Source organism: Pterocles gutturalis, unplaced genomic scaffold (assembly GCF_000699245.1).
Source record: "Pterocles gutturalis isolate BGI_N339 unplaced genomic scaffold, ASM69924v1 scaffold38989, whole genome shotgun sequence".
In the NCBI taxonomy this organism is placed as follows: Eukaryota; Metazoa; Chordata; class Aves; order Pterocliformes; family Pteroclidae; genus Pterocles; species Pterocles gutturalis.
In genome coordinates this window covers 34,119-48,804 of record NW_010129766.1, presented here as the reverse complement: position 1 = coordinate 48,804, position 14,686 = coordinate 34,119, and the positions used below count along the sequence as shown (strand labels likewise).

The window sequence follows — 14,686 nt, the reverse complement described above, 5'->3', positions numbered from 1 at the left end:
TCCAAAGAGCTTGACAAACATAGCTGTCTTGCTGAATCACCTGAGTCACCATGAGCTTTAGCATGAGCTTAGTGATGGTAGAGGTGAAAGCAAAGTGGTTAAGTGACTTGTGTCAGTGAATCAGTGGCAGAATTGAAACTAGGACCTGGGTTCGTGCCACTAGAGTGCACTACTTCCCTCCTACTTATTGAGAGAATGGTTACATTTTCTGGTAGATGCTGCAGGTGTGGGGTTTGGAGAATTGCTGCCAACTTGTTGAGTTACTGGGAGTTTCACATTGATCTTAATCAGGTGCAGCTCTGCTTCTACAGCTATCGTTTACCAAATAAATGTGTTTCTTACTATGAAACTTCTATGAATGGAATGATGGAATGGCAAAGAGGGCTAGTACACTAGCTTTTTACCGCCCTTTTGATTTTATTGAAGATGGAAAGGGTATGTCCGAAAGAAAGGTTAATCATTTTTGTAATTAAAGCAAGTTCTTTAAGTTATCTCTTTTCTCAGAAATAACTGATGACTTTTACTTTATTAAGAAAAGATGGTTTATTATGAGATACAGTACTTTACTTGTATTATTAAGTTTTCTTTTTTTCCCCACACAGGTTTCCACTTGAGTGGCACAGTAACAGAGCCTGCAATGCAATCGGAGCCAGAAACTGTTTGCAATGTAGCTATCAGCTTTGATCGTTGCAAGATTACCTCAGTGACCTGTAGCTGTGGAAACAAGGACATATTTTACTGTGCCCATGTTGTGGCACTCTCTTTATACCGGATCCGCAAGCCAGATCAGGTCAAACTGCATCTTCCCATTTCAGAGACGCTCTTTCAAATGAACAGAGACCAACTACAAAAATTTGTACAATATTTGATCACAGTGCACCACACAGAAGTTTTGCCAACTGCTCAAAAATTAGCAGATGAAATTCTTTCTCAGAATTCAGAAATCAATCAAGTCCATGGTGAGTTTGATACTTGTTCTTCCTTTTGCATCATTCCCTCTTTGGTTTTGAGGGTTTCTTTGGCATTGAGGAGTGTGACCTGTTGAAGTCCCTTCCAACCCGAGTTATCTGTAATTCTCTGGTGTTTACTAAAGAGGATTCTGTTACTGAACCTTCACTTTAAGATGTTTAGAAGGCAATACTTTTTGGAAAAGAGAAAAGAATCTGTAAGCAATGAGCTTGATGGCTCCAGCGCTGTTAATATGTGGCCTAATCTGCTTCACACTTGTTTTTTCCAGCTATGAAAAACTAAGTAGTGTTGGGTTTTGTATAGCCACGTTGCTTAAAGGAATTATCTTATCAATGTACCAGTGGCATCTTTTTGTTATTTTGTTCTTTTTGAACTAATCTTCTGACATTTTGATTGTGTAATTTTGTTTTAATGGCAAAGCATAAAAGCAAGTAGTGTCACTGTTTTGGGTTTTTTTTATTCATTTGTTTGCTCCTGTAAAGTCACCTGATAGAAATGTCCTCCAAGTTAACCAGAGCTGTAAGCATAAGGGCAGCTTAGAGAGGAAGAATAAGTTCTCTAAATATCTTAAAAATATCATTTTTGTTTGTTTGTTCATTAACAGGAACAGTTATTGTGTGTTAGATATTCAAGAGGGATGACTGCTATTTCAGAGAATTAGCAATACAAATAAAACCAAGCTGCTTAATGCTAAGAGGAAAAAAAAAAAAAAAAAGACGTGTTTGTTAGATACAGTGTAGGCAGAACAAGAGAAGGGAATCTTTCCAATAACAGGAGCCTTCTGCAGCCTAGCCCCTCTCCTTAGAGTCCAGTGACCCTGGCAGGCCCAGGTGGATGGTGCTGCAAGAAGGTGAATTTCAGGAGCAGTGTTCTTTTTTGGCTTTCGTGGATGTGGCCAGGGGCAAGGTGGTTGCTTTTAGTTACGGAACATAATGAGAAGGTGATTGGCAGAGCTGCCTGCTAATGGTGAAGAGAAATCTAAGCTAAAATAAATGCAGGATATTAAGCAATAGGGGAAGATGCTGAGGTGTTTTAAACTGAAGGCTTGTATCGCATGAGAGTTGGTAATAGCCTGAACATAAGGAATTAAGGGGAAGGAATAATTACAGTGAGAATAAGAGTGGCACAGAAGATTCAAATAGTCAAGGATGATTAGAAAAGGGTAAGGTGGGGTGGGAAAGGAAGGACAGATGATGGCTATATAGGGCCATATTAGCTGTACTACAGTTAGTGTAAGAGAAACAACAAGCTGTTGCAGAGAGTGCTTAAACTTGATCAAAATCAAATCTGTAATTAAAGTAATCACAGCATGTTTGTCTTTGTCAGCTGTTTCCTTATTGTCAAAATATCTCATTACTGTTCAGTATTTGAAGTATTTTTAGAGAGGTATTTGATGTTTACGTGACTGCCTAAATAGCTAAAAGAATTGGAAACAAAAAACTAAGTTGATGATCAATTATGAAATTTCATTATTAATTTGAGTAGGTTAGTTTAAAAATGTACACAAAACTAAAATGTTTCTTACACATGTTGCTGTTTTCCTAGTAAATGAGATTGCAGTATGTCTTTACTGACTGTTGGTATTTCTTAATAAAATATCAAAAACTGAACTAAAAAAATCCTGGCAGCACTAGAAAATAAACTGCTATTACCAAAGAAAGCTGGGTTAAAAAAGAGGACAAATAGTCTCTTGCTTTTTCTGACTCCCCTAAAACCATGGTCTGATTTTGTTTTTTACATGTTTATAGTGTTAAATTACAGGATTCTTTTAAGGCAAAAGTAAGTTCCTCTGGTATGTAGCAAGTAAGTGTTCTTCTGGGATTCATACTGTAATTATGTTATTTCGATCTTTAATCAAATTCCTTAAATTAAAAATAATAAACTTAACCAAAAGAAGTCTGAAAAAAAATAACCAAAAAAATCAGTCTCTGGTTCTAATAGCATAGGCTGGTAAACGTAAGATCACCATTCAGTCTGTTGCATCTCCTGTGCTGGAGCAGTTCAGTTTGTAATACAAAGCTGTCTTCTAGACCTGTCTTGCTTTGAATGGTTTAACCTCATTAAACTGGTGTTTTAAGAAGAATTATGTTGAACACTGTTTGATGGCACAGGTAAGTAACAGGAAAAACTTAGTCTTACTAATAAAATAAGACAAGAGCTGGCACAGAAACACCAGAAACAGCTTTGATCAAAGGGAAGTCCTGAACCTGGAGTTGGATGAGAAAACTATTTTCAGTGTTACCTAGAGGTGTTGAAATTTCAGGGCTGCTTTATATAAAACTTGAAATTTTAAATTTTTTTCTCTCGTGGTGGCTGTACTACTTATGGTTTCCATTCCTTTCCAGCGGTAGGCAAAGGACATTGGCTCTTGAATACTGTTGATTCGTTTGTAAGAATGGTCTGGGACTTTCAAGAGCTCTGACCACAGCAGTCTGGTTGACTTGCTTATGAGCCAGCTAGGGAGATGGAACAACTCTGTAGTACTTTCCTTTCACAAAAGGTGAATTGGATAATTGTTCATTTGCTCAAAATTTTGTCTTATGCGGTATTCAGTGACTGGCTTTGGCTGCCTTCCTGGTGAAGGAGTTTGCTGGGGGAACTAGTGAAGTGACTTACACTCATGACATGGGTTTTGAAATGACAAATCCCTTTTGAATTCCTCAGTGGACACAAATGACGCAATATCCTTTCTTGCTTCATGTCTGAGCCTCACTGAAGCAAGAAATAAGGGGTGCTCTTGGAGTTGCAGGAATGTGTTGTCTATTCACTAACTTTGTCAGGAGAGCTGAGTGTTTTATTGGGAATCCTCTCCTGTGTTTGCCATGATACTTTCACTTGGTGCTGATTACCTTACAAGAGGGTTTTGCATGTTCTTAGAGCACAGAAGGACCCCTTACATTTGAGAAGTTGTGTTCTGATATTCCCATGTGACACTGGTACAGCTGTTCGTGTTCACGATGATTTAAAAACTGGAGATCTATGGGGTCTAACCCTCTGTACTGAAGACAACTGTAGGTGCCCTGACGTCTGCGCTACCTAACTTTGGCTTCACGTTGGGTTTCAGTTTGGGCACGCTGACTCAGGAAGCTGGATGTAGATTTGAATCCTGCTTAGCGGAGGCTTTTTTTTCTCCTTGTTAATTTTTGTGACATTGTAACAGAGGAAGCTGGCGGGTGTGTAAGGCTAAGAAGAGAAGAGTTGGGATGAGAGAACATCAGCGGAGCTTGTCATCTTGAATGTGTCTTTTCTACGTATGAAACTTTCACTTAAATAAATTGGTTGGAAGGTCAAACTATGTTCCTGAGAATTTGAGTGGAAATAGGAAATAACTGCAAGATGCAACGTGGGGGGGAGGTCTGTTTGCATATTAATCTCATATTAGCATTGATATGTTGTTATGTGCATCATGGTAAAGGGACTGCCTTTTACTGGTATAAGGACAGCCTAGCAAACCAATTCCATTTTTACCTTTTAAGCTGTACTGTTGCTTTCCTGAGTGTTCAGTGCTGCTGTTGCAATATCTGCTCTTCGAAGAACTAGGTGGATTTCTCCAGACTTTCTTCTGTTCTCTGGTTCTTTGACTCACAACACAAGTCACTCGCCAGTACAAAACCACATGCAGATGAACTCAAATTTGAGGGAGGACCTGACAGAAAGTGGTTTAAATAAGTTTGTCTTCTCAGAAGCAGGGGTGCCTTGGTAGTTGTTTCTGTATTTGTCCAGACAGATCTAGGTACATCCTCTGCAAACATTAATCTCTAAAATATATTAGGAGTGCCAGTGGAGGCATTCAAGAGGGAAACATCTATTGAAAAAATTGTTTTAAAAGAAAAGTTTGGAGTATCTAGAGCTGTTCCTATATATTTTAAGTTCCAAAGGGCAATCCAGAGGTACAGAAAATGAATGTTAAAATTAACGTAGTGTATTTAGCTAAAATGATGGGGTTTTTAGTGGAAAGCTCTAGGGCAGGATAGGCCTGAACAAGAGTACAACGTATTGCTGATCTACTAGAAAAGGGAATGTTTAATGTTAAAGAAGATACATTATTAAAAAATTGGTGGAATCTTTCATTGGGCCCTGCTTAAACTGGCAAAATTGATGGAGAAACTAGTTGCAAAAGAAGAACGTAGGAAATGACAGGCGAGCTTCCTTTCAAGAATGAAAGTGGTGCAATGCTTAGCATGAGAATTATTTAGTGAACCAGATTTGGGAAGGAAGTAACAACAACAACAAAACTAGCTAAAACTAGAGACATTTCATGAACCCAAGTAGAAGTAAATAAGTAGCACAATGTAAAATAAAATTAAAGATTGGTGGCTGCAAAAAAACATGAAAAAGTAATTTATGAAATTTATACTTTTTAGGAAAGGTTTTTTCAGATACATTAAACATAAAAACTTACAAAATAGAAAATAAATGGTGAGATTTTGTTTTGAGACATGGAAGGTAGAAATAAATTAAAATAATGCATACTAGTCTATGCTGATAAGGAAGTTCTTTTATCTGCCACATGCAAGCAGACTAAAACATTGCTGTATAATGTTTATGAGACCTGGAGTTTAGCAGGAGACATTAGTATTGTCAGCAGATAAGTTTATGCATTTTACTGTAATTGCAGATAGAAGGGAAATAATTTTTTGGAACTTAAACTTTTTGGGGGCATATTACTGCTTCTCAGCAGCTTAGCGTAGTCTGTCCTGTCTTTGTATTTTCTGTTGTTAGCACTGGCTGCTTCACAGCAGTTGCTGTTTTTCGTTGATGCTATGTGTTGCTGAACAGGTGCTATATTTCACCCAAGAGTTCTTAAGTACAAGTTCAAGTGACTTATGTCTAAACTTTGAATCCTTTGGGGAATCAAAGGCATAATTTTTTTCTTCATTAATTTTATGATCTTTGGTGTATGTAATTATTATTTAGAAAAATTCTGAGCACACCAAGTTGTTAAAATCAATTACTATTCTATTGTGAATCAGTGTACAGCAGTATTGCTTTCTAGCTGGGACTATTCAGTCTTTGCATAAGACTCAGTAAGTCATGCTTTTTCTTTGTAATCTCTTTGTAATAAATTTTCTATATCTTCTTCTCCTTAATGCTGCCATAGCATGGCATTTAATAAATTTAACTGATCTACAGTTCATTTGTATGCTTGATAAGATTTTTATAAAATGAAGTTCAAAAAAGTTTCAGTATGGCTAAGAGTGAATGTTATGTTTTCATTTGAGGATTAAATCAATTTGTGTGATACTTTAGAAATAAGGGCCAGGGAAGCAGTTTGCCTTAAAGACTACCTTCTGTACTTTTAACCAAATTCCAGTGTTGATCTACACGTGAGTAGTTTGCAATATAGGCAGTTCTTAGCCTACTTTAGTCAGTGCTCTCAGCTTTGCTTCTACTTACTTTTTGAGGTTAAGTTCTCCATATACAACACCAGTTCTTGAATGTGGTCGCTCACTTGAATGCAGTTGCTCTTAAAATGGCTGTGTAAATGAACAATGTTTTGGGTTTTTTTTTTTAAAGGCTTCTGCTTCTTAGAACTTGGGAGTTGATTATATTTAACGTGTAACCTGCTGTGACCATAAATATGAAGGGCTGTTACCCTGTTTTCAAAACTTTTTTTGGGTGCTCAGCATTATAAGCAGTTGTGCACAATATTCCTGCTTTGGTCGCTAAGACTGCAATTTAGTAATTTTAGTAAAAGCACGTTAGGTATGTATGCCTGTGTCTGTATACTGAGTATAAATACTTATTGCATTTAACTGTAAATACATGACACAAAACCTGTTTCAAAGATCAGTCACGACAGAAGTTAAAAAAGCCAGAGGTTGGAGGGAGGGAAGTTAATGTTAGTGTCTATAAACTGACAGAGTTTAATTACAAGTTTTAATATTTAGTGTAATTATACAGTGCTTTTCACTTTCATAGTTCAAATGTGAACTGATTTATCCTCATGACACCCCTCTAAAGCACGTAATATTTATCCCCAGTTTACAAGTGGGGAAGGTGATTTGGTCTTGGTACCAAACTGCGCTGCAGAGATGAAATTCAGGGCTGCGTATGTTCTTCTCTGCAGCCAAACTGTCGGTCTGCTGCAGGCTTTAGATGCCTGTGTGGGCAGTGCTGCACCCTGAGCAAAGCTACCACCTTTGCAGTGAATCTTCAGCTCTGCCTGGTGTTGAGCCTGAGCCTTCCTGCTGGCTATTGCTAGGGCTTTGTCCTGCAGCTTCTAAGGCAGCTCTCTCCCATTCCTTGTTCAGACAGTTTCTTGTCTACTCGCCCAATTCCATGTCTTCAGAAGAGCCGTGTCAGTGTAGAAATCCTGTCTGTTACCCAAGAGTGATCTGTGTTTGAGTGGGAGAGGAAGGAGGCTAGATCAATCAGTGTTACCAGGACTGTAAGGGAAAGTAGTGGTCTTGAAAAGTGGCTGGTTGAAAGACATGGAGATGGTAATTTATTGACTCCAAAACAAGAGTGACATGGGCAGTGCAAGCTAGGGCTTCCCCAGCAGCACCATTGGCATGCCTGGCTGCTGCTGTGATGGGTAGGTGGTCTAATCATGCCTGATCCGACGTGCCATCTCTGTGCCTTGTTAGTGCATGGCTGTTGCTCAAGACTGCCAATGGTGTTGAAAGATCAGTGAATTACAGCTGCAGCTGATGCTGGTTACATGTATACTGAAACGTCTTTATACATATTGAAAATTTTGACCATACTGCGTGTAGCCTATATAAGATCTTGTAAAAAAAAAATCACTTGGAGTCAGATGTATCAGTAGTACTATGCTGAACAGCATCATCAGGCTCAGACCCTCAGCTTGGTGTCTTCAGCATTTACAGTGTTGTAACCTACTGGCATGAAAATAACGCTGGTGTAAGTACAGCGCTGCTGAGCCCCTGGGGAAGGTATATTTGGGATTACGCTGGGAGAAGAGGCCTTGGTGGGGGCAGTGCTGCTGGCCCGGGGCAGCAGGCAGCCTTGTTCCTGTAAAGGAACCCTGTTGTTAAGGAATCTGTGGTAGCTGTGTTGAAATTTAACCTATAGCACAAACTGACCGATGAGCTTTTGGTAAAATGTAAACAGTTGTGGAAGGAATTTTAGGTTTTTTTCCCTAAATAGGGAAGCCTAGTTGAGGAATCTTGGGCTATTTTTACTTCAATTTAAAAGTAGCCATACCAAGATTATTTAAAAATAAATCTCCATTGAAGTGAGCAATAAATATAAATGTATTTTATATATTGATGGTTTTATATAGTTCTTTTTCACAGGTCTTTTCTCTGTTTTACAGCAATGAAATATTTACTTGCAAGGTTATACTGCAAACTTGGGTCTGTGTGACAGCTGCACTGCTTGTTCTCTTGTGGCTTGATTTCCCTTTTTATCTTGTTCTTTGCAACTGAAGGCTTACCAATATGTGTTTCATGTAGCTGTCTGAACTGCACGTCCCTTAAAACTGACATGGAAGCACTTGCAGAAGAGGAGGTTTTCATTCCTTGGTTTTCTTACGGTCTTTGGCTTGATTCCTGTCTTCTGAGACACTGTTATGGTTCCTATGGAAGGCAGGATTGTTCATTCACATCTTCAAAGACACAATTTCTTATTAATCTAAATGTGTGTTTGTGTGTATGTGTGCACATACCCACTCATCCACCAGTGCAGTGTTCCCAGCAGTAGGAAGTTGCTGAGCTGGAAGATTTTTTTTTTTCTTTTAACTCTACCAGCCACTAGTAGACAAGACATCCTTCTGACTCTTTAAATCTTCCAGTTTTATTTTCACTGAGTAAAGATTCCAGCATTCCCTGTGATTGCCTAAAAGCCTCACCTACATTACAGAACTGTAATGGTGAAATGAAGGCTTGAATCCATAGAATCAATGTTTGATTCTTTATACATTTGAAGAGTTGTAGCTGGTTTTGCTTTTCAAGTTCTCAGGACTTCTTAGAAAAAACAAGTTTTTACAAATCTACCTATGTAGTTTTCCTTCCCTGCCAGTATCCCTTTTTTTTGTCTACAGAGGGAAATGGACTTAGATTTAAAGGTGATAGACTGTGTAACACTATTCAATTTCTAACATATTCTCAAAACCTTATGGAGGTGGAGTTGTGACAAGCCCAAAATCAAAATGTCAAGGTAACTTGAGTCTTAGGTATGTGTAAAATACCTTACATCTGCTATGGTGATATACTACTTTTGAGTTGTTACCCTGACAGTCCAGGTAAGTGCTTTTCAGTTTAAGTATCTTTAAAAAAGTATCCAGTGGAGGTGCAGGCTTCTTCAGAAAAGCGTAGATTGCTAGATGGTGCAAGAACTTGTTTTGTTTAATTTTGTCAGCCTTTAGAAGAGGCCACCAGTGGAAAATCACTGGTCTCAACTGCAAAATTTGAGCACTTGAGCAGCCTGTGGCCAAAGCCCTGCCTGATGTTAATCTAGTCAGTTCAGTCCACACTAGCCTAATTCAAGTAGAGTTGCTTTGAATTGACTCTGTGCTGATGACATTGGCTATGTAAAAATGTTCCTTTGGAAGCACCAGTCTTACACAGCTGTAACTCTTCCTTATAGTGGAAATGCCTTTAGTGCTTTGAGACCTGGTATTTGTGTGGAGATTTTTTTTTTAGTCTTTGTTTAGCTTTGCAGAGCCATAACATCTCAGAGGCACCAAAGTGGTGCTTTTCCTCATGTAAAACTGAACATGAGCCAGCAGTGTATGATTGCGGCCCAGAAAGCCAAACGCTATCCTGGGCTGCATCAAGAGGAGCATGGCCAGCAGGTCAAAGGAGGTGATTCTCCCCCTCTGCTCTGCTCTCGTGAGACCCCACCTGGAGTACTGCATCCAGCTCTGGGCCCCCCAACGCAGCAAGGACGTGGAGCTGTTGGAGTGGATCCAGAGGAGGTCCATGAAGATGATCAGAGGGCTGGAGCACCTCCCCTATGAGGACAGGCTGAGAGAGTTGGGGTTGTTCAGCCTGGAGAAGAGAAGGCTCCTGGGAGACCTTAGAGCAGCCTTCCAGTACTTGAAGGGGGCTACAGGAGAGATGGGGAAGGGCTTTTTACAAGGGCATGCAGCGACAGGATGAGGGCTAATGGATTTAAATTGGAAGAGGGCAGATTTAGACTAGATGTTAGAAATTCTTGACTGAGAGGGTGGTGAGGCACTGGAACAGGTTGCCAAAAGAAGATGTTGATGCCGCATCCCTGGAGGTGTTCAAGGCCAGGCTGGATGAGGCTTTGAGCAACCTGGGCTAGTGGGAGTTGTCCCTGACTGCGACAGGGGGATTGGAACTAGGTGATCTCTCAGGTCCTTTCCAGCCCTAACCATTCTATGATTCTATGTTTATCAATAGCAGTATTCACTAGCAGTCACTTAAACCTGAGCAAGATTGCTGAAGGTCCAGGAATTACACAGTTGTTTTGAGGAGAGTGGTTTTAACATCACAGTTGTAGAAATACTCTTCAAAGTCTAATTTGCCTTGTAAAAACATTCTAGTGTAGCTGCTGAGAGAGGAGGAAAAAGCTCACCTTGATTTTAATGTTTTATTTAAAAAATATTTTTTTCATTTTAATATTTTATTATAAAATAAATTTTGTTTAATTACCTTTTCGTAGGCTGTAATTTCTACGTGTTTAAGACTAATGAGGAGAAATCTAAGTGTATTTCAAAATATGTTTCAATTAAAATCAAGACATCCAAAAACACAAACCCAAAATCCTCTGCAGTACTCCCCTCCCCTGGACCCATGAACCTCTCTTCTCTATATGGAACATAATGATTTAATTTCTTGCTGTTTACAGGTGCTCCTGACCCAACAGCGGGTGCTAGCATAGATGATGACAACTGCTGGCATTTGGATGAAGAACAGGTCCAAGAACAGGTGAAACTCTTTCTCTCGCAAGGTGGATACCATGGATCAGGGAAGCAGCTCAATTTGCTTTTTGCAAAGGTGTGTTGAGTACTCTAAACCTTCCCTTTTTTTGTCTTCACTGTTCCCCAAGCCAGTCTATACTTGTTCGAGTTTTACTCAAAGTCCTGTTGTGCTAATACAAGACAAAGCCTTAGGAACACAATGGCAAATTAATGAGTTGTGCAGCAATGGGCCACAATCTGATGTGTCTTGAGATCAGTTTAAGGATATGAAGTAACATTTCCACTGGCTGAAGCTTTGCTCTTCTCTTCCTTCCCACCCCAAAGTGTTGGAGAAACCTGTAGAAATTACAGTCTTGCAGCAGTTTGCATAACACACCTGTGGATTACTTGTGGAAGAAGTGTCTTTGAAGAATAGCAATGGGATACTGAAACCAAAAATTGTAAAAATTGGGAAGGCAGACTGGTTTTTGTACTTAAAAATTTCACATCAGATATATAAATTACGGTTTTTAACAGAGGTGGAGTGCTGAACACTGCAGCATATTGTCTGTACTGTGATATATTTGCTTTTTCAAATTTGTTTTGTTCAAGTTTTCAAAAGACTCATTTCTTAGGTGCGAGAGATGCTGAAGATGAGAGATTCAAATGGAGCTCGCATGTTGACCTTGATAACAGAACAGTTCATGGCTGACCCTCGTCTGTCGCTGTGGAGACAACAAGGAACTACAATGACTGACAAGTATAGGCAGCTCTGGGATGAACTGGGTAAATGCACAGACTTCAAAATCATTCCGGTGTTCATATGTATAATGATGAAGAAACAATTACATATTTGGGGTAGATAGAAACTAGGTAAAGCAGGTTGGACTTCTCTGCAGTTTTGCTGGATGAAATTGAATTTCTGATCTAGAGCATGAGACAGCTGCAATTGGAGGAGAGGCATGGTGTGAAACAAGTACAATTGCAACAAGTTCTAAGTACCTGAGGATGTAAAAAGACTTAAGCAAAAAGTGGAAAGGTAGCTATACAACTGAGGGTGAGTATATAAGTCACTAGTGCTAAACTGTAAAGGTTAAAGAGGAATTAGATTCACAACCAGAGAGAAATAGATGACAAAAAGAGTATGCTCATTAAGAGTATGAGAAGATAACAAGAAAGGAAACTACAAGTCCATTACTGAGCAGGAAAGGAGATCAAGTAACAGAGGGTTAAAACAATTAACATTGCTTTACGGGAGCGGGCAGCTGTGACCAGATACATGACTTAGTTGTACAACAGCGAGAGGAACACAGGCTGAAATGGGAAAGGAATATTTAACTCTTAAGGTCTGAGGACACTTGCTCTAAAGTGTTCCATAGACTTGCTGACACAGTTTTGAACTACTGCTTCAGAAGTTCGCATGATCATCTGGGATTTGTGGTAGGGAGGGGAAATTCAAAACAACTTAAATGTAAATGTCACCAATATTTTAAATGTGCGTAGGTGAGTGGAAAGAATATTAAGTAACCACAAGCGTTGCTTTCCTAGGTGTAAGGTACTGGAACAAACTACTAACCAGTTGGTGTGTAAGTGTGTAGAAGATAAAAGCGATAAAAGACAACCTGAATTATTTAAAATACAGTGGTAAATCTAATTTGTTTCTCAAAAAGATAATTCACTGAGTGTATGACTGAACGGAATAATGTGTATATCTTAGCTGTAGTAAGGTCTTGGAGGCTTTTTCAAAGCAAGCTGAAGGCACATAGTCTAAACTGAATCACCTTGTGGTTCACAGAGCCTTGAGTAGTTACTTGTGCTCTCAGTCAACCTGGAAGGACACTTCAAGTCCAGACTTAGAGGAGTCTGCCTTGAGATGTGTTCTAGTCAATATTGCAATGCCTGGTTTATATGGCATGGAACAATAGAAATACATCTTAAATAACAAACAACCAAGTAACCTTACAGATCATGCCCTGTGGGATGTTATGTAAACACTGTGGAGAAGAGGGACAAAGACAATAATGCTCTTGATACATTCTAAAGGTCCAAAATCAAGCTAAGTGAAATTAAATCCAAGCAGGAATAACATGCTTTGTTTAGAAAGGAAATGTCAAAAGCAAAACTTAAGTTTTCCACTGTTAAAGGTTAAAGATGGCCATGATTGATTGCATGTTGACTGGTGGGGCTCAGACTGGATATAACCTGTTTAGCATAAGTTATGTTCACTCTAAATGAAGTATTAGGCTAATAAAGCACTGGCTGTCTAGCTGAGATTAGAGATCTCTGGTGGAAAGCCTTAATGTCACAGAGCAGGCAGATCTGTAAAGAGAGAGTGTAGATACTTTGTCTTCAAGTGTAACAGCCCTTTTAGCATGTCATTTTTGTGACGCCTTAGGTTGTTGGGGGGTAACAGTTTCTGCCAAGCAGGGCATGTACTTAGCTGGACATGTAAGGTGGCAAAATTGCATCCCACCATACTGAAAACTGGAGGGTCTCATGCTTCATTGCTTATGTGGGTTTTGCTGGTAGGTGGTGGGAGAGGTAGAAGTGTGTTCTCCATCTGTTACCTGTAGAAATCTCGCCACGTGCTGCCAATAAACATAAAAGGTTTTGTTACTTCTGTTAGCGGCTCCTCTTCTTGTTTCATCAGTTTCATAGTAACATCATTTTCTTGACAGCACCTATCTGAATGTGGAGGAGGTGGAATGGTTCTGCCTGGAGCATCAAATAAGAAATATTTCAGATTAATTGAATTTATTATTTTACCTCTGTTTAACCAGAATTATAGGTACCACCTACAAAAAGCGTCAGTGCAATCTCCAGCCTCACCACGACCTCAGCTGTTGTATTTGCAATCTGAGGCAGACCCTGTTGTTTCAGTCCTGAACTGCTCTGCTGCCTCTAACAGTATCAAAATATGTAGATCGTGTACCATGGTTTCAATTGCAAATACACTTCAATCACTTTGACTGTGCAGTAGGCTGGGCGTAGAACTTAACTTGGTTCTTCCACCTCCAGCTTGTGTTTTTGTTGCTAAACTGTCCATTTCTTCCCCACACCATAGAATTCCTTCCACTGATGCTTAGCAAGTTCCCTCAGAAATGCTGTTAATTAGATGAATCTCTCCAGCTTGACTTCTACCTTGTGTGAAATTTACAAGCTGCTGCCATGTTTTTGCTAGGATTTCAACTTGAGTTTTACTCAAATTAAACACATCACTTTTTCCAGGTGAAATGTGCATCTCTAAAAAAAAAAAAGTGAATGTGCAGAAGGTAAAGGATATTTTAAGGGAGACCAGAGTTAAAACAGCAAGCTGCAGAAGGAAGAGCAGGATGTCCCTGGCAGCGTCTGATCTTTCCCAGTAGCGGCAGAGATAACTTGTGACATCAGGTTTAAGGGGGTGATATTATCATTATGTTCTAAAATCAGTTTGGCTTTCTGTCTTGTCATCTTCTAGGATGTCAGAGAACTAAAATATCAGTAGAGGGAGTAAGACAGGCCTTTGCCTACTTAATTTTTGTATTATCTGTTCAGAGTAATCTGGGAGTGGCATATATCTTTTAAAAATATTTTATCTATTATCTCATTTATTTCACAGGTAGCAATTTAACATTGTAGTTATGGAGAATTTTAGAACATACAATGCGTAAATGCAGACTCTGCTTAATAAAGGCTTGCTTACTTACCCTGGTATGCTGTCTGCCAACTGCTAGGCATATGGCCACTTTGTCAGTTCAACATTGGCATAGGTTTCTAAGCATACTTAAATAACTTCAGCTTTGCTTCTTGACTGGGTCACTTGAGCCTTTCATTAGAACTTAACTGATGCTTCCTGCCTGGCATTGGGAAGAGTACTGGAGGGCCACACTGGGCTGTTATCAG

The 14,686-nt window shown here is 39.3% G+C and overlaps 1 protein-coding gene across 1 annotated transcript in view; it reads left to right on the top strand.

Moving 5' to 3' along the window:
* Positions 1–371: 371 nt before the first annotated feature.
* Positions 372–14,686, top strand: part of LOC104466547 (zinc finger SWIM domain-containing protein 6) — a gene marked incomplete at its 3' end in the record, with an annotated part of 46,245 nt that continues 31,930 nt past the window's right edge. The window contains exons 1-4 of the mRNA XM_010079997.1: positions 372–435; positions 603–959; positions 10,753–10,901; positions 11,440–11,590. Of these exons, the coding sequence (XP_010078299.1) occupies positions 372–435; positions 603–959; positions 10,753–10,901; positions 11,440–11,590 (721 nt within the window). The remainder of the gene's footprint in view (positions 436–602; positions 960–10,752; positions 10,902–11,439; positions 11,591–14,686) is intronic.